A 20,379-nucleotide genomic window follows, 5' to 3' on the forward strand; every position below is an offset into this window, starting at 1 on the left:
TTAGAATGCAAATACATTTCACGTTGAGATGCCAAATGGACCTTCTGAACGGATGGAACATTTGCAGACGGTACTGACAGTTTGTAGACATATTTCTGATGAAAATGTCACATGAATTCAAACAACTTTCCAACATAGTCATATAAAATCCATTCTTCATGCCAGGTGGCTTTTCTGTTAGACAGCTATCAAATTTAATAGTTTTCAGTGGTGTTTCGTGCTGTTTGTGGCAAAATAATGATTTAATAAAGTTTTGGAAACATTTGCTCACTGTGTGTTTTACAGTTTTCTGTGCATTGAAGTTGTTTAGTAAATTGTGTGCTTTAGTTTTCAGCTGATGTTTCTTACTGTTTCTAGTGAAATATTTTATTTAATTTTCATTTAGTGTTTTAACTTCGTTGAGTGTTCCAGTGGCCACTTGAAGTTTTGTTGGTATTGGTATTAGCTGTAGTGTAGTCGTATTAATACAAGTAGTTGCTTTCTTAGTCGACAGAGAATTTCGAGACTGCTCTTGTTAGTTCTATAAATAGTTCTACTAGTGTAACTGAAATTAGGTAACATAGATGTATAGTTTTTGCAGTAACTGTAAAATTTTACCGTGAGTGAGAAGTATGGGCTCTGTCGTAGGTTCGGAAGTAGTGGGTTATAGTGTGAGATTTGTTCAAAGTATTTCCATTGGAGTGAATGCAATGGAGAAGCCAGTGGGTATTCTAGTGAGATCCTCTCCTGGGAATACAAAATCTGTAGTAGAAGTAAGTTGATAAAGGAGCAGGAGTGTAAAATCTGTGCCCTTCAGGTGCGGTTACAAAGCGCAAATGAGGAACTAGATAGGTTGAGGAGGGTGAAGGGTGGTGAGGAATGGGAACTGGCAGTTGGCAAGAAGGCACTAAGAGGAGGAGGTATTCACAGTTATCCTTTGCATATATATAATAGATTTGACCTACTGTCAGAGTTGAGTGGAGAGAAGCCTCTTGTAGCTGTAGATGTAGGGAACATGCAGCAGTCCTCAGCAGTTAGGAGGCCTAAGTCGGTTGCAAAGTCTAACAGAAAGAAGGAGGTTCTGCTGTTAAGTAGTCCGCACAGTAGAGGTGTGGGCCAGCAGTTGCAGTGTTGGGGAATGAGTACCAGGTCACCAGCATTGTGAAGCCTAGTGCAGGGTTGGCTCAGGTGACTGACAGCGTAGGGGAGTTATGTAGGAATATTATGAAGGAGGATCAGATAGTAATAGTGGATGGAGCAGGGAACAGTCTTTATAGGGACAGAGAATATGATGTACGTGGTGACCTGGTAAAGATAGCTACTCAAACTGGTGGCACCAATGCGCATTTCGTGCAACTGTTTCAGCGTCACGATCGGCCTCGTCTTAATGCGGCTGTTAGATACGTTAACATGGGGCTGGAGGGAGAGCTGACGGCAGACGGCGTGGATCACATTTCAGTGGTGCCTGTTGGGACTATCAGTAGATCTGGTTTCACAAGGCATGGCCTGCACCTCAATAGGTATGGGAAGGGGAGGCTGGCAAAGTTTAAAGGTGACAGTGTAGTAAGTAGTGGTGGGATCACTCATGGAAAAATTCCTGTAGTAGTTGGTGTTAGAGCTGCAGCTTTTTTAGATTTAAGTCAGATGATAGGTATACCTGCTTAAAGGAAGTCCTTCTAACTAAGGGTTCACTGCTGGAGGACCTAAAGTTTCCAAGAAGAGACGGAATTAGCATATTTCATCAAAATATAAGAGGTATTAGAGATAAAGTTAGTGAACTGCTTACAGATGTTAACTTTGAAATTATTGTTTTATCAGAGCACCACTTAAATAACTTGACAATTCAATTCAGAGGCTTCCTTTACTAGGGTACAAATTAGCTGGCTGTTTCTCAAGGAGTTCTTTGCATGTACGTAAAAAAACAATATTCCATTTGAGTCCATATATGTATGCCAGCACTGCACTGAACAGATTTTTGAATGTTGTGCAGGAGCAGTTGAATTTAGTGGAACTAAACTTCTAATTGTTGTTGGTTATAGATCCCCTAACTCTGACTTCAGAGCATTTCTGCTCAAGCTAGAGACAGTTCTTGAATCACTTGGTAGGAAGTACCAGAAATTAGTTATGTGTGGTGACTTCAATATAAATTTTGTATATGATGGTGCAAGAAAAAGGATGTTGATAGATTTCCTAAATTCATATGATCTGATGCAGAGGGTGTTTTTTCCAACTAGGCTGCAGGGGAACAGTAGCACAGCCATAAACAATATTTTTATTCTTCCTCATTACTAGATGGACATTCTGTTCGTAAAAGGGTGAATGGCCTTTCAGACCATGATGTACAAATTTTAGCACTAAAAGGCTTTTGTCCTCAAACAAATGTCACATATAATTACAAACTATGTAGGAAAGTTAATCCAACAGCAACAGAGAGTTTTTTAAACCTTGTCAAGGAACAAGAGTGACAGGATGTTTATAGTGCTGATGACATACATGATAAATATAATGCTTTCTTTAACACATTTCTGATGCTCTTTGAGAATTGCTTCCTATTAGAACATTCTAAATGGGGTACTAGGGATGACTAGTGGGATAAGGACAGCATGTAGAACAAAGTGGGAATTATATCAAAATGTTAGAAGTAGTCACAATCAAGCTACAGTAGCCCATTACAAACAGTATTGTCAGGCGCTTAAAAATGCTAACTCACAGGATAAAATTAACCATATGGTCAGTTGTGAAGGAAGTGTGTGGTCAGCAGCACAAGGTCAACGATATAAAGTCAGCTTGTAGTAAAAGTATTTCTGTTACTGATAAATCAGATATATGTACAATATTTAACAATCATTTTCTGGGCATTGCTGGCGAATTAAATAAAAATTTAGTTTCTGCAAGGAATCATATAACTTCCTTGGAAAATATCTTTCTGAGATTGATGTCTGAAATGCTACTCTGTGATACAGACAGGGGGACATTGAGTCAATAATTACATCACTGAAGACTAAGGGCTCTCATGGATAAGGGGGAGATTTAGTCAATAATTAAATCACTGAATACTACGGGCTCTCATGGATATGATGGAGTACCTAGCAGAATATTAAAGTACCGTTCTGCACATGTTAGCCCTGGTATTTAGCCATATTTATAATTTTTCCTTTAGGAATGGTCAGTTTCCTGAATGATTAAAGTATTCAGTAGTAAAGTTGCTTTATAAAAAGGGAGGAAGGGATAATGCAGATAAATGGTTCAAATGGCTCTGAGCACTATGGGACTTAACTGCTGAGGTCATTAGTCCCCTAGAACTTAGAACTAGTTAAACCTAACTAACCTAAGGGCATCACTCACATCCATGCCCGAGGCAGGATTCGAACCTGCGACCGTAGCGGTCTCGCGGTTCCAGACTGCAGCGCCTAGAACCGCACGGCCACTTCGGCCGGCGATAATTCAGATAATTTTAGACCTATTTCTGTGCTATCAGTGTTTGCTAAAGTTATTGAAAAGGCTGTGTATGTAAGGATAATTGATCATTTTATATCACACGGTTTGCTATTAAATGTACAGTTCGGCTTTATAAGTCGTTTAACAACTGAAAATGCTATATTCTCTTTTCTCTGTGAGGTGCTGGATGGGTTAAACAAAAGGTTTCAAACAATAGGCACATTTTTTGATTTAACTAAGGCGTTTGATTTTGTTGATCACAAAATATTGCTCCAGAGGTTGGACCATTACAGAATACGGGGAGTAGCTCACAATCGGTTCATCTTTTACTTTAGCAACAGACAGCAAAGGTCATTATTCACAGTGGTGAGAATGGCTGTGATGTGGGGTCTGAGTGGGGTATGGTGAAGTGGGGGGGGGGGGGGTTGCCCCAGGGATGAGTGTTGGGCCAATACCGTTCCTCATTTATATAAATGATATGCCCTCTAGAATTATGGGTAACTCTAAAATACTTCTGTTTGCTGATGATACTAGCTTGGTAGTAAAAGATGTTGTGTGCAACATTGGCTTGGTTTCAAATAGTGCAGTTCATGACCTAAGTTCGTGGCTTGTAGAAAATAAACTAATGCTAAATCACAGTAAGACTCAGTTTTTACAGTCTCTAACACGCCATTCAACAAAACCTGATGTTTTAATTTCACAGAATGGGCATATGATTAGTGAAACGGAAAAGTTCAAATTTCTAGGTGTTCATATAGATAGTAAACTGTTGTGGAAAGCCCACGTTCAGGATCTTGTTCAAAGATGTAATGCTGTCATTTTTACTATTCGAAAGGTATCTGAAGAGAGTGATTGTTCAACACGAAAATTAGTCTACTTCACTTATTTTCATTCACTTATGTCTTCTGATACATCAATTTTCAATAAGCTACCACTCAAATTCAAAAATCTTAGCAGTAATCCACATGCTTTCAAATTGAAATTGAAGAGTTTCCTCATGGGTCACTCCTTCTATTCTGCTGAGGAGATCCTTGAAAAATTAAGCTGATTCTTGTTGTATTGTTGATTGCGTTTACTTAAACTTATGGACTGACTTTTTTCAGGTTCATAAATGTTTTATTTTTATCTGTTATTACTTTTATGTAGTAATTTCATTAACTGACATGTTCCATGACCTTGGAGATTTGCTCCTTAATTTGGTCCTACGGAACTTGATGTGTAAATAAGATAAAATAAATGGGAGTTACAATTGCCTACAACAATAATTTGGTATGTTCCAAGACTTCGGCTGGTTATGAAGGCATCCAAATTACAGTTGTTACAAGTTCTACAGCGCGACAACAAATGCAAATATGTGGCATTTTCTTATAAGTATATAATTGACAGTTATAACACTTTTGCATTTATGAGCCATTCTTCTTTGATAGAAACATGGTTAAAGGCAGCAGTATCTTGCTATGTTACGAAACTGATTGTTTCCAGAGCTGAACGATAAAAACTTTATTTTTCAACAAGATGGGGTACCCCTCTTGGTGTTGCGAAGTGCATGAAAATCAGAATGACACTCTACCAAGCCACTGGATTGGTCATCAAACAGCTGGTGGCTTAGCACTTCTCAGCTGACCTCCATGTCACTGGATTTGATGTCCTGTGAATTATTCCTATGAGGTTTCATTAAGGGCAACATTTATGCACCTACACTATCACAGAACATAGAAGTGTTGAAGAAGCAGATCTGTACTGCCATAACATCAGTGATGATGAACACGCTTATGTGAGTACGGGAGAAATTTGAGTATCAATATGATATTGTCCATCACTGATGGAGGATATACTGAACATCTTTAATCTAAACTTGACAGATTTGTAAATATGTGTTCGAAGTTTTCTAGCTGTTTGTCATACAATTTAATAAATACATTCATCCAGATGAACAAAAATAGCTCTTCCATATTTATCATGCGGTCTTTCAACGGCAAGGAGCATTCCATTATTTTTGGCCTCCACATATCGTAACTGCTGTGTGTCTCCTGTACACACAGTACCTAGCACTGGTGTTGACTGCACAGATCTTGTAGTAGCTCTTCTTTGGCTGCTGTTATGCTTTCTATTTTAACAGATATAACACTTAACTGTGGCCCTGAAAATCAGCTTAAACGAAACCCCTCAAGGACTGAAGTGTGTGCTTTCTATTCGAGAAACAGGGAAGTTACTCATAAGTTGATGATAGTATGGTCAGGAGTTTAGTTACAACATGGGTAAACTCCAAAATACCTCAGAGTGACGCTGGAGAGATCTATTACTTTCAAGAGACACTGCATGAACTGCAAGTTGAAAGTTTGCACCACGAACAATCTCTTAAGAAAATTGGCAGGGCCACAGTGATGCAATCAACATGAAACCATCCAAACCTCTGCACGTGCATTAGCCTATTCTTCAGCAGAATATGCTTGTCCTGGTATAATTCATCACATGCCAAAAAGGTAGACGTAGCTCTCAACAACACCTGCAGAATTATAATAGGTTGTTTGAAATCTACTCCTGTCGGATGGATTTACCACCTTTCAGGAATAGCAACACTTCTCATTCAAAGAGAAACTGCAGGGAATGAAAGAAAGTGGAACAAGAACAAACCCATCCCCTGTACAGGCATAAACCAAATTTGCAACGACTGAAGTCAAGGAAGAGTTTCTTTAGAACATCAAAGATACTTAACTACCACTGCTGAAAATGCCAGGGTGCAATTTTGGAGGTAAAGATATCCCTTCCATCTGCTTCGAAAAGAGTTTCTGAAACTCTGCCTCCAGGACATGATGAGGAACAGATAACCTGGAAATCTTTGAATAGGCTGAGATCAGGAGTAGGAAGATCAAGGTTTACTCTGGCAAGATGGGGCTACAGTATAGAAAACAATATTAAGTGTGATTGTGGAGAAGTCCAGATTGTCCAGGACATGCTTCAGTGTTGACTGTGTCCAGCCTCTTGTATTGCAGAAGACCTCCATCAAGTGACAGAAAATGGACTGGAAGTGGCCAAATTTCTGTTGAAGACTATATGGGATATTAACTGTGCACCTATGTATGTTTCTGACACGAGATACATAAATCTGTTCGAAATACATACCATCTTTGGGAACACCCTATACTCTGGGTGTTTCCTATATTTCTTGGCTATGAATAATGACATTATCAAAAATCTTGTAAAGATATACAGGTAGCACATTAACAAATTTACATTACCTTCAGCTGCGATATCTTCCCACTAAGTGACTCCTTGTCACCGGTGGGCTCTGAGCACTTGCTGAGTTTCTCTCTAGCAGCCCTTATCCACTGCATGAAGTCATTTCCTGCATCAATGAATGCCTGGTGTTGCTCAACAGTTTCTTTCTGACGAGCATATAGTTCTTTCGCTTGTTTTGTGAGAGTCTCATATTTGCTTGATATTTCCGATGCTGGTTGAGCCTGCTGTAGATCTTCTGCTTTCAATGTAACTGATTGTATCATAGGTTCAAATGACACAATATCTTGGACTATACTGTTTGTCTTTCTTAGTGTAGCTTTGCGTTCACCAAGACTTAAAGAGCTGAGGCCTGGAGCCTGGCCCTTTTTGGCTTTTGACACCTGAAAACCATGAACATTTTACTCACAGTCCAACTAACCAGATTGTATCAATATTTCATGTTTCGCTGTTGTTTTACTTACCTTCTGTTCACATACTTGCAGCAGTTTAGCCTCACGATCACTAATCCATTGTTGAAGTTGTGAATATGATGAACTGTAATCTGCCCACTGTAACAAATTTGTCTCGAGATGCACTTTAGCTGTGGACGTTTTGCGCACAAGACGATCCCACTCTGCTTGCAGATCACGAAGTTGTGCATTAATGGTATCTCGGCCATCAGATCGTGTATTGCGAAGTACTTTTTCTCCACAGTTTACTGTCGCATGAACAAGAGCCTGGCCTTCTTCCTGGCGATGTAGTAGTTCCTATTGAAGCAAATCAGCAAAAATGCAATTAAGATTAACTTGATTCCACTTTTTCAGAAGCAACTTGCAAAGTTGTTACTATGCTTCACAATAATAAGCTCTGTATGTACTCTTAAATTATTCTAAATTAGTATGTTGGTTGGATGACAGAGATTGTAATGTCGTGAAACACCTTCATACAAAATAACAAAAAACAGTGTATATGGTTATGGCCATTGTCATACAATACCATATTTGGTAAAATTTCAAAAGATGCTGTGCTGTGTGATGTGAAACTCAAAATTTCTATACAAGGTTTGTCTTCAGGAAAGTGAAATAAAAACACTGGCAGAAAGCAAGAGAGTATCAATGGTAAAGGTGAATAAAACATACCTGCTTGGGAATTTATTTACGTACCACCAAGACAAGAGAATGTGGGTAGATTATGTGATATCACACATAAAATGAAAGGGAGAAGAAAAAGAATGGATACAAATAGACAAATAATTCAGAATAAACACAAAGCAACAAATAAACAATTGGTGGACATTAAAAAATTAAATACAAAAGTATCATGTCCAAGCACAAAGAGAAACGACATACGAGAGAATGGGAAAAATGGGAAATAACACATAAGACATATAACCAAAGCATTTGACTGTTGCAGAAGTCCATGAATTTTTTGTGCAAAGGCAGAAAAATTACAAAGTCTTGCAATAGAACTGATCAACCAAAATAAAAGGAAAAGTGTTGGAGGAGAGAGGATGACAAAGAGAAAGTTCTATGCAATACAGAACAGGGAGAAAACTATGCTGAAATCAGGAGGATGATAAGACGCATGTGTTTGTCAGAAATACTTCCTGCGTATATACAAGTGGCAAAGCATTGAGAATTCTAAACAATCGGTGCAGTGTGTTACAATTTTTTAATTCACAATCTACAATACACAATATTTGTGATGAGTATAAGAAGCAAATGCCAGATGCCAATTGCAATGATTAAACCATCAACAGTTATATTGATGAAGAATGCCAAACTGTGGTTACATATATTTTCTCTTCCTTCATTCTTGAATGAATATTTTTACCTGTATCTTCTCCAAGCGAGCCTGTATTACTTCACGGGTTGTGGTATCGGAAGATCCACTATTGTCACGAATTATCTGTTTAGCATTTTCAATCCAAGCTTTTGCCTTCTCTAAATTGTCAACATACTGTTGATGTTGTGCAAAATTTGTTTCCACCTTCTTGAGAACATCTTTAGCAAGATTCACTTGTACCTATAAATGAAGTTATTTATTTATCAAACCAATTTATTATTTAAGTAAGTTAAAAATATCAGAATTGACAAATGGTTTCCATATAGTGTAGGTAAAGACAATTTAATGTAAAATAAATAATTTAACCTAATAATAAAGAGCACGGGTGAAAATTCACTTAATATGATGATGAAGTACAGTCTCCACACACTCATGCACAGTGGTAAACTACACTGTCATCAATATTACAAAAACTTAAAATATTTATGCTACAAGATAAAGTACAGTAAATTTTATCTAACAAATATATCTGAAGAGTCACTTTGAATAATGACATATTCTTTATTGTTTTGATGTGGTGGGGTAGTTTACTATGCAATGATTTCCAAGTTTTGTCTGAGGGTCTTTTGAACATACATAACATGTCGTCTCAAGTTTTGTCTGTTAACATATAAACTGAGAGATTGACCTTGTCTATGAATTTTTCATTACCTAACCAATTCTTTGTCACTAAATTAAAAAAAAGTATTATATGCAGTTTATATAACATAAAAGGAGTTTCTCACTAGTAAATGCCTAATATGTTGTTGTTGTTGTTGTGGTCTTCAGTCCTGAGACTGGTTTGATGCAGCTCTCCATGCTACTCTATCCTGTGCAAGCTTCTTCATCTCCGAGTACCTACTGCAGCCTACATCCTTCTGAATCTACTTAGTGTATTCACCTCTTGGTCTCACTCTACGATTTTTACCCTCCACGTGGCCCTCCAATACTAAATTGGTCATCCCTCGATGTCTCAGAACATGTCCTACCAACCGATCCCTTCTTCTAGTCAAGTTGTGCCACAAGCTCCTCTTCTCCCCAATTCTATTCCATACCTCCTCATTAGTTATGTGATCTACCCATCTAATCTTCAGCATTCTTCTGTAGCACCACATTTCAAAAGCTTCTATTCTCTTCTTGTCTAAGCTATTTATCGTCAACGTTTCACTTCCATACATGGCTACACTCCACACAAATACTTTCAGAAACGACTTCCTGACATTTAAATCTATACTCGATGTTAACAAACTTCTCTTCTTCAGAAACGCTTTCCTTGCCATTGCCAGTCTACATTTTATATTCTCTCTACTTCAACCATCATCAGTTATTTTTCTCCCCAAATAGCAAAACTCCTTTACTACTTTAAGTGTCTCATTTCCTAATCTAATTCCCTCAGCATCACCCGACTTAATTCGACTACATTCCATTATCCTCATTTTGCTTTTGTTGATGTTCATCTTGTACCCTCCTTTCAAGACACTGTCCATTCCGTTCAACTGCTCTTCCAAGTCCTTTGCTGTCTCTGACAGAATTACAATGTCATCGGCAAACCTCAAAGTTTTTATTTCTTCTCTATGGATTTTAATACCTACTCCAAACTTTTCCTTTGTTTCCTTTATTGCTTGCTCAATATACAGATTGAATAACATCGGGGAGAGGCTACAACCCTGTCTCACTCCCTTCCCAACCACTGCTTCCCTTTCATGTCCCTCGACTCTTATAACTGCCATCTGGTTTCTGTACAAATTGTAAATAGCCTTTCGCTCTCTGTATTTTACCCCTGCCACCTTCAGAATTTGAAAGAGAGTATTCCAATAAACATTGTCAAAAGCTTTCTCTAAGTCTACAAATGCTAGAAACATAGGTTTGCCTTTCCTTAATCTTTCTTCTAAGATAAGTCGTAGGGTCAGTATTGCCTCATGTGTTCCAACATTTCTACGGAATCCAAACTGATTTAAAATATGATGACAAATAGATTGAGAAAGTGGATTGAGGAATTGGACAGTGTTAAATTCTTGGGGTTACAGCTTGATAATAAATTCAAGTCAGAGGAGCATATAACAGAACTGCTGTAGTGCCTAAACAAATCTCTATTGCAATGTAAATGTTGTCAGACAAAGGTGGTATAAAAATAAAAATGCAAGTATTCTAGGTTTACTTTTATTCCATAATGTCATAGAAGTTATTTTTTGACTCATCAAGCCAACCTCAAGTTTTCGGGGTCCAAAAGCACAGAACGAGAATTGAAGGGGTTGGTGAGGAAGAAAGTACTAACTCCAGTTTAGTACAACAAGTTTGATCACACTATCTGTTATGTTTCTGAATGCACCATATGCTGGTAACATTTTCCCCCAAATGTACCACTAGAGAGAAATGTCTGTTTTAGAACTTGTTTTGTCTTACTGTATTTATGTTCTTATCATTGGGTTTAACCAAAGATATAACACACAGCTTATTTTACTTTTTTGTGTCCGGAAACCAAGTCACAATCTTTCAGCCCAATATAGGGCCACGTCCAAGGCTTCTTTCTTGTCCAGCCATAAATCGTCGGGGTAGCACCTATAAGGGCAGTTTGGGCAGGCGAGCAGATGCTCCATATCCCGCACAGTGCCACAGTTACACTTATCATCTGTGGCTCCAGGACCCCATCTAATCATATTTATCTTCCCAGGGGCCACCCATGTCCTTATTCGGTTCAGTGTCTTTCATGTCTTCCAGTTTGTGCTGAATCTGCTGGGCACTTCCTGTGCAGGTGGGTACTCAGCTGGTGGTTCTTCTATTATTGTAGCAAAGAAACTTTTGCAGGATTTCAATCGCCTGGGTTTACACTCACTCCCAAAAAGGGGATGCCAATCATCAATAATTTGTCTGAGCCTCTCTGTGAATTCATGTGATGTTCTCTGAGAGTTGGGATTCGCAAACCTGGCAGCTCTATATAGTTTTGGTGGGGAAGTAGGTTTCATGCATCCCATTGTTAATTGTCATGTTTCATTAAGACTTATGTTGCCCTTCTTTGCTTGGGTTGATCTGGACCATACTGGGTAGGCATATTCAACTGTAGAGAAGCATAAGGCTTGTGCAGTGGTTCTTAATATGGAAGGTTCTGCACCCCATTTGCTGTTAGCTAGTTTCCGCAGAATATTATTTCTGACAGTTAGCTTTTGTCGCGTCTTTTCGCAATGGTAACTGCATGTTAGAGATCTATCGAGCACCAAGCCCAGGTAAGTTGGTTTGTTGGTATGCTCCAGTGTGGTATTATTCTAAGAGATGATAAGTTTATGGGTAGCTTGCCAGGATCAAAGGTGGAAGGCACTGACTTGTGTTTTGGACTGGTTTGGCTTAAGAAAGTTGTTTTTATAATACTCAGACATTTCTCTAAGAGCTTTCTCGAGCTTCTGTTCTACATCCTCGAAGGTCCTCCCCTGTGCTGTAATTGCCAGGTCATCCGCATACAGAAAATGTTTTGTATGCTTAGGCATTGGTTGGCCGTTGGTGTACAGATTAAGTAGGGAGGGCACCAAAACACTTCCTTGTGCCTGGCCATTTTTCTGGTTTCTCCATCAGCTCTTTCTCCCATTGTGGACAACATAAAATTGTCTATTTTGTAATAGAGACTTAATAATCTTAACAAACTGGTAGTGTCTTAGTTCATTATAGAGCTTCTGGAGCAGCAGCCTGTGGTTAATTGTATCATATTCTGAGCTAAGGTCGACCAAGGCTACCCCTGTTATCTTTTTATTTTTTTATCCTTCCTCTGTGTGTTCTGTTAAGCAAAGAATTTGGCCAGTACATGATTTTACAGGTCTAAAACCAGCTTGTTGAGGAATAAGTTTCATCTCAACAGAGTCTGTCATACTGGGTGATAGTTCTTTGGTGAATCAAACATATGCTCTTGTGGGTTGCCACTTCCTTCCGTCTACCTATTCAGTTATTTGTGGTTTGAACTCAAGAATGTCCTGCCGAGAGTTGTTTAGGGAACTACAAATACTTATGACTTTTTCCAAATATATTTATTTCTTACTGAAATTTATCATTAAAAAATATAGTTCTTTTTCAAATCAACAGCTCAGTTCATGGAACTAATACTAGAAATAAAAATCATTTTCACAAAAACATAAAGTCACTTACTTTGGTCCAAAAAGATGTACATTATTCAGGAACACACAGTTTCAGTAACTTGGCAGGAGCCATAAAAAGTTTAAAAACTAATAAAGTTCAGTTTAAGAGGAGCCTAAAGGATTTATTGGTGGCCAACTCCTTCCACTCCACTGATAAATTTCTTGGTAGGACTAACCGACGTGTATAGATTACTAATAACATCAGAAAATGAATGTATTAGTATAATCTGATTTTTGTGCAAATTTAGTGCAGTAAAGTGATCATTGCAAGCAAGTGTTGTAAAATAATTTTTCCATTTAATGGTGCATGGCTACAACAGCCCAAGAAGTACCATATGTACCTCACTGTACTGAACATTTACATGTTATGTGGTAAGTTATTTATTACCTTTTAAATGAAAATAAGTTTAAGATGTTTTTTACTTATTCTGCATCTGGTGTTCTGTGGAAGCTACATTAGAATATTTGTTTTTCTTTGTAAATACTTAGTGCATATTCTTATTTTTCAGACACATTTTCCACCCTCGAGGATCTCCTCACTAAGGATCTATTTGAATGAAAATTACATCTAATATAGACTGCATCTACAATTTTGTTTATGTATTTTGTTTGTTTTAGAATATGTAAACACAATAAAGATAGTATTTGAAACTTTTAGAGGAGCGTACTAGTTGATGAGTTGCCACATAAAAATTTACTAAATCACAATAAGGTGTTAGCCTCTTTTGAATATTTTCTCTGTTGTACACCCAGCAAGAATTTCGATGCAGTAGCATGAAGTACTTAACTTTTTACTATGTAGTTTATGTGGGTGACCTACTTCAAATTTTACTGAATCAACACCTCAAGAAAATTATTGTATTGCACACATATAGTAAAACTTGCACTTTCAGTTTGATATGCAAAAGCAGAACTTGTTTAGATTTACATATGTATAAAAATGTAAATTCCATTGCATGCTCAAATAACAGTAACAGATCTCAGTTTTGTATGCCAGAGCTGATGACTAAAATCTTTTTGGCTGCCAAGCCAGAACAATTTGGTTGGTAATCCCAACCTTCCAATAATTTCAATTGGTACTGTCACCAACAGCACCATCATCATCAGGAGAAAATGCTGACTGCAAGGACATGACAGCATCCCCCACATACATATAGAGAGCAGGAAGGAAATTATGAGGCCCCTGCTGTGCAACATTCCAGAAGCTTCCTTCTCTCTAACAATACCTAGCTGATGCTATCATGTCTGAGAAGCCAGTTTTCAGCCTCGATGTCAATGATGAAAGTCTGCTTGATCTAACAATTAACAAACAAATGGATGCTGAATAACAACCAAGAATTTTTCATCTATGATAATTCAGTACCCATCTTCTCAAAAATACTTTTATCAAGATTGACTTGACCTATAAAATAAAATAATTATCACTCTCCTAACATCAAAAACATGCCTTCAGTTTTATTGCATCACAGTAGTATTCAACTGGAGTAGAAATGTTTAACAATAACACTTCCAGTCCATAAAAATAGAATTAATAACCAATCACAGAGATGTAGGAAGTATCTATCAATTAACCATACTTTTTGAACAGAGTACATGGATATTTCAGTTTTTAAGTTTATGATTCTGATTGTTGAAACACAGATGGAAATATATCCACTAGGCATACTAGCATTAGTGGGTCTATTTGCCCCAAAAGTCACACACATGTTTCTTCTATTATTAGCTGACTGACTGAGGCGAATTTTAGAGTCAAAACAATCATCAACTTCTTTCTAACTAGGATGGCTGTAGCTTATTATTCTGTCTCGAAGGCAAATTTCATTGCTTTAACACTTATGTATACTACATTTTCACATATTATTTTCATATGTATTCAGATTAATATTACTGGAGTCATCGAATGTTCAGATGAAACAAAAAATAATCTAGTAAGATATGTTTATATGACATACCTCATATCTAGAGTTCAAGTGTCGCAGTTGATTGTTGACGTAAGTATCTAGATGTGACTGTAGAAGAGCAGAAGCTGTACTGTTGAAACGTTCAATCTGTTCACGTCCTTTCTCAAGTTTTTCAAGGATATCTTTAACTTCCTTCACTTGTTTCTCTTTCTCTGGCAGTGTTGCTAACATTGCTGTCTTCTGAGCCTTGATAAGAATATCAATCTGCTGAAGCCAATCAGAAAGGCGTTCATATTCCTCCTTATAATCACGCCACTGCACTACAGTTGCTTCCAACTGCTCCTTCTGATGCTTAATATCTGTACAGTAAAGAAAGTAAAGTGATGCACAACCCAATATGGTATGTTTAGCAAGCTGTCCAGGCACATTACAATATTCCCTTTTTATCTAAGATATAAATATGTAAAAATAAGAAATATAGGATTGAATTAACACTTATTTAGTATTAAAATCTGAACCTTAGTAGCAGTCCACCTAAACAAATAAGAAGTTTACTCACACTCACTCTCTGGTGTAAACAACACTCTGCTCCTTAAACATATATGGCATAAATTGTATAATTGACTAAGCCACATTTTACATGTTCTAGAACACAAGGAACTCATTTAGAATAATAGCAAGCTGACTTATTAGACAAAATTGTTCTTTTGCCCTTAACACATAGTCTAGTACATATTTCATAAATTGTATTAGCTCAGTTGGACAATCTGGACCTATTCAAGATAACAATCTTAACATTCAGTTGAATGGTGGTTGGAGATTCCAACATCTTACTTTTGGGTTTGTGTGTGGGCTCTCAAAGGCTGCTAGTCCCTGCTATTTCCTTCTATTTTCCTGGCTTTATTTTAGTCAATACATGGTAGTAGAACTTTGTTTTTCAGTAAATGACATTCACAGTTTGGAAACAAATGACCTCTTCTGTATAGAGCAAGGTGGTGAAGCTACAGGAAAAAAAAACTAGTTACTGAAAACACTACAAAAGCATGGGGTGAACTCCTCCCCGAGGGACACCACCTTGAAGTAACATTGTCCGTGCGGGTGGGGAGGCTTGTGTGTTTGCGGGGAGTTGAGGGCTATGCCGGCTGTGGGAATCTACGGTTGGTAAGGTCTTGGCTGATGGACCAGACTAAGTGTGTCCCACAACGATCTGTCATCCCACATCCATTCCTTGCCCTTTCCCAACTCCTCAGTACCCAACCCAAGGTGTGATGCTATCTGTGCCGAGGAGTGCATGACATGTGGGAAGATGTGTTGTGAATGGAGCCTCAGGGATACCGGACGACCTCCCTGAGTAATTAGCCTTGCACCACGTGGAGCTTCTGTGGTGTGGACTGATTAGATCCCCAACTCTCATGAAACCAAAATGGACACAAAAGGGGCAAGTTGAGACCTCAAGACACCTAAACATCAGGGCTGGAACTGATGGAAAACATCCCCTTAACATGCTTAGGGGGACAGACCTGTTCAAGAAGTGGGAATAGTTACTAAGAAGTTGGACCAGATTAAGATCAAGGACTTGTCTGGAGCTCAGAGGAGGAAACTTCTTAGAGAACTAATGCTAAAGGAAGTCAAAGAGTGGCTTCCTAAACAAAAGTGGAGGGAACTAAAAGGGCTTGAGACCAAGATCTCCAAGAAAAGACTGTCCCAGGGCAAAGGGGGTGTACAAACCCCTTCTACACTGAGGGCAGGCAGTAAGAGAACAAGGGAGGAATCTAAGACTCCCACTTCTAAGGATAACCTTATTCAGAAAAATCCAAGGCAATAAATAGGAAAACAGACCTATAGTACTACAGTCTCGGTTTTTAGGATGGCGGTTTATCCAGCAAGGCTATCCACTGGTCAAGATCACCTTGCAGCAGGAGAAGCTCGCACAGATGGCTCTCATTGAGAAGATTGGGGGGGACACTGGTCCAGGACCTAAATTCAGGAGAGTCTATCTGGATCACAGTGCTCTTATCTTTGTCTGTGAGGGGGTGGGTACAGTGGACTGGCTTAAGGAAAAGGTGCCCCTAATATCACTGTGGGAGGATGCAAAGCTGCTGGTAAAGACAGCAGCTGAGCTCTTCAAGACTGCAAAGATATTAATCTGGGTGCCAAAACTCCTTAAGGATACCTCTCCAGAGGCTCTGATTGAGAAAATACGTTCTCAAAATTCGAAAGTCTCGACAGAGGATTGGAAGGTAATCAACTGGAAGGTTGCACCAAATGGCCAAACCCTTGTGCTGGAAGTCAGAGAGAAGTCCCTGAGGGGAATGCAGGAACAGGACCTGAGACTATTCTTGGAGTTCTCACAGGTTGCTGTCAGGGTAATCAAAGACAACAGAAGCAACAATGGCGACAAGATGGAGACTGAATGTGCTACAGATAAAGGGGCCACTGCTGCCTTGAGTCGTCTTTTGGGTAGACAGGAAGTGGACGTGGCCCTGATTCAGGAACCCTATTTATATAAAGGGGATGTATCAGGCCTTGGCGGCACTGGGGGTAAGGTGATTTATGCTAGAAATATAAGAAACTCCAGAACGTGCATTTACATAAAAAATGGAATCCCCTTCAAGCCGATGGCAGACTTTTGTTCTAGGGAATTAGTGACCATCAGGATGCGGCAAGATGAGGAAGGTATCATGAGGGAGTAAAGTAAAGCCTCGGCATACCTTCCTCATGAGGACAGTGCTCCTCCTACTCAGGAGGTGAGGAGACTGATGGAAGCCTGTGCACAACAGGGCGACCAACTGTTGGTTGGATGCCATGCTAATGCCCACAACTTAGTGTGGGGCAGTGCCGACATCAACAGTAGAGGTGAGAACCTTTAGAATTTATTCTAGCTAATAACTTAAGAGATCCTCAACAGGGGCAAGGAACCTACATTTAGGAATACAAGAACGGAACAGGTAATGGACATTACCTTTGGTTCCACTTTGATGGGTAGTTATATCAAACAAGGCCTGTGACTTTAGAGCCATCCTCATCAGACGACATGTGTATTAAGTTCAATGTTGAAATGGGCATTAGACAGACATGTTCTATAGGAACCCCAGGAGAATGGACTGGGAGGCATATAGGAGGGACCTCGACTCAAGTCTATCAGAAGTCAGTACTTCGATAAGGAATCCTGTAGAGTTTGAGGAGATAGCAGAGGCCATCAAGACCTCATGCAATGACAACCGCTCAATCACCAAGAAGTGCACAAATAGGAATGCATCTTGGTGGAACAACAACCTGGAATCACAGAGGAAACAGATATGAAGACTGTTTAACCTTGGGACAAGGAAAAGAAAATGGGCTCAATAGGCCAGACTTCACAAAATACTCACTAGGATACCAACTAATCCTGAAGGAACTTTAAGGAAAGACAATGGGGAGTGTACAAAGACAGCACATGAAATGCTGGAACTACTCATTTGCCTCAATGTACTCTTACAGACAACATAGACCAGGACGAGGTCCTTGTGAGATATTGGTTTTCAGGTATTCGAAGGGAGAACTAGGAATCTGCCAGAGAATGTGTTGTTTATAGTAAAATCCAATTGGGAATCATTCCTAATGTTGAAGAGCAGTGTAGGTTGTCTTCATTCCAAAGCCAGGGAGAATTGATCATACCAAGGCCAAGGATATGAGACCAACCGGTCTGTCCTTCTTTCCTCTTAAAGCATTAGAAAAACTGGTCAGTGTGCATATTAGGGAGAGGAGGTTAACTAGGGTCCCTCTACACATAAACCAACATGCACACCAACCAGGAAAATCATGTGAAACTGCACTCCACCAACTTGTTGGGAAGGTGGAGAAAGGATTACACTTTCAGGAAATAGCCCCCTGCATCTTCTTGGACATCGAAGGTGCTTTTAGCAACATGACCTCCAAATCTGTGGTTAAGGAAGCAGAGGTGCATGGTTTGGAGACCACCATTTGCAGGTGGATTAGAGCCATGCTTAGTGGTAGAAAGGTAGAAGCCATCATGATGCAAGAAAAAATGTAATCAATACCACCAGAGCCTATCCACAAGGAGGGTGTCCTGTCCCCTCTACTGTGGAACCTTGTGGTGAATGAACTCATTGTAGAATTAAACTCTGGACAATACTTTTTCCGGGGATATGCAGACGATCTTTGTCATAGTAATACTTGGCAAATTCTCAAGTACAGTCACAGATATGGCACAAGGAGCACTGAGCATTGTGCAAAATTGGTGCAGGAAACAGGATCTAATGGCCAGTCCTAAGAAGACTGTTGTAGTATCATTTACGAGGAAGCAGATCCAATGCACATATTGGAATCTCAAGCTTCTTGATGAAACTCTACCAGTGAAGAGGATAGTGAAATACCTAGGGGTAACCCTGGATGAGAAACTATCGTGGACCCCTCACATAAGGATCACCTGTTCCAAGGTGAATGGTATTCTAATGAGTACCAGGAGAGCTTGTGGTAAAAACTGGGGCTTAAGCCCCAAGAGTATGTACTGGATACACACCATGGTAGTAAGACCTATTATCACTTATGGGGCTACAGTGTGGTGGAAAAAGGTAGAACAGCAGGTAGCTGCTAAGGAGCTTGCTAAGGTCCAGAGATGGGTCTGCTTAGCCATTACAGGTGGAATTGGCAGCACACCCACTGATGAGATAGGAACCATGCTGCACATGCCCCCATTACACCTGACGGTACAGATGGATGCAGCAGCTGGAGCACACATGCTAAAGCATGGCAAAAACGGGAACCCACTGGGGTATCCAGGATTTCACACTGAAATACTGAGCGAGGTAGACATAGGTATAGTTGGAGAAATGCCAGCTGACTATATAATAACCCCCAGCTGCTTCAACAAGCCTTTCAATGTAGTAATTGGAAGTAGAGAGCTCTGGGAGAACAAATTTCGACACCATACTGGGGACATAGTCTGTTTCACTGGTGGTTCAAAAACAGACCAAGGTTTTGGGGCTGGGGTATATGGAGTGCAGCCAAGGCTTGAGAGTGCAATCTCTCTAGGAAGATGGCCACTGTGTTTCAAGCAGAAATATCTGCTATCAGGGTGTGCATGGAGGAGAATTTGTGGAGATGCTACAGAGGTCATAGTCAAGAAGCCCTAACAGCACTGGTAGCCTCTGCAACAAGATCAGAGATCGTGGCAGAATGCCACAAAGTCCTTGTGGGGCTAGGGGAAAGCAATAGAGTAAATCTATTGTGGGTCCATGGTCACTCATAGATTAGTGGTAATGAGCAAACCAATAGGTTAGCCAGAATAGGGGCAATGACACCATTTATTGGACTGGAACCTGTACTGACACTCACCAAGGCGATGACCAAAATAAAACGGCAAGACTGGACAAGGGGACAGCATGTAGATTATTGAGCTAAGGTCCAAAAGCAAAAACATGGCAAGGTATTGATGCCGAAGTCATGTTCTAAGAGAAGTCTCTCAATCCTGGGCTTGAACAAGAGAGAAATGAAACTCATGGATAGACAATTGACAGGCCATGGGAACTTCAAAAAACATCGATATACACTGGGGATAATAGAGGAAGACCCCAAATGTAGGTTGTGTGGTGTGAGGGAGGAAACCGCATCACATTTGATCTTTGAATGCAAGGCATTGGAGAAAAAAAGACACAGAATATATGAATCAACTATACCTGAAGAAATTGTATCTAGCAAAGCACTGGCAAAAAATCTCCTTGCACTGTTCAAGGGCACTGGTTGGCTTTACTAGAGACACAGGGAATGATACCGCACAATAAACTCTGTTTCGGAGCAGGCTTGACCAATGTTGCTTTGGCTTTCCTGACAAAATCAAGTCAAATCAATGGGGTGAACTAAGATTTTATTGCCTGAACAATAATGCTGGAAAACTGTGT

At 39.4% G+C, this 20,379-nt stretch overlaps 1 protein-coding gene across 1 annotated transcript in view; it reads right to left on the reverse strand.

The window, feature by feature from the left end:
* The window catches only part of LOC126092560 (muscle-specific protein 300 kDa), a 651,560-nt gene that overhangs the window by 296,798 nt on the left and 334,383 nt on the right, over positions 1-20,379 (reverse strand). Inside the window, exons 60-63 of the mRNA XM_049908233.1 lie at positions 14,531-14,838; positions 8,470-8,661; positions 7,119-7,403; positions 6,657-7,037 (exon numbers count right to left, since the gene is read on the reverse strand). Coding sequence (XP_049764190.1) covers positions 6,657-7,037; positions 7,119-7,403; positions 8,470-8,661; positions 14,531-14,838 — 1,166 coding nt within the window. The remainder of the gene's footprint in view (positions 1-6,656; positions 7,038-7,118; positions 7,404-8,469; positions 8,662-14,530; positions 14,839-20,379) is intronic.

This window comes from Schistocerca cancellata, chromosome 7 (assembly GCF_023864275.1).
Source record: "Schistocerca cancellata isolate TAMUIC-IGC-003103 chromosome 7, iqSchCanc2.1, whole genome shotgun sequence".
NCBI classification, from domain to species: domain Eukaryota; kingdom Metazoa; phylum Arthropoda; class Insecta; order Orthoptera; family Acrididae; genus Schistocerca; species Schistocerca cancellata.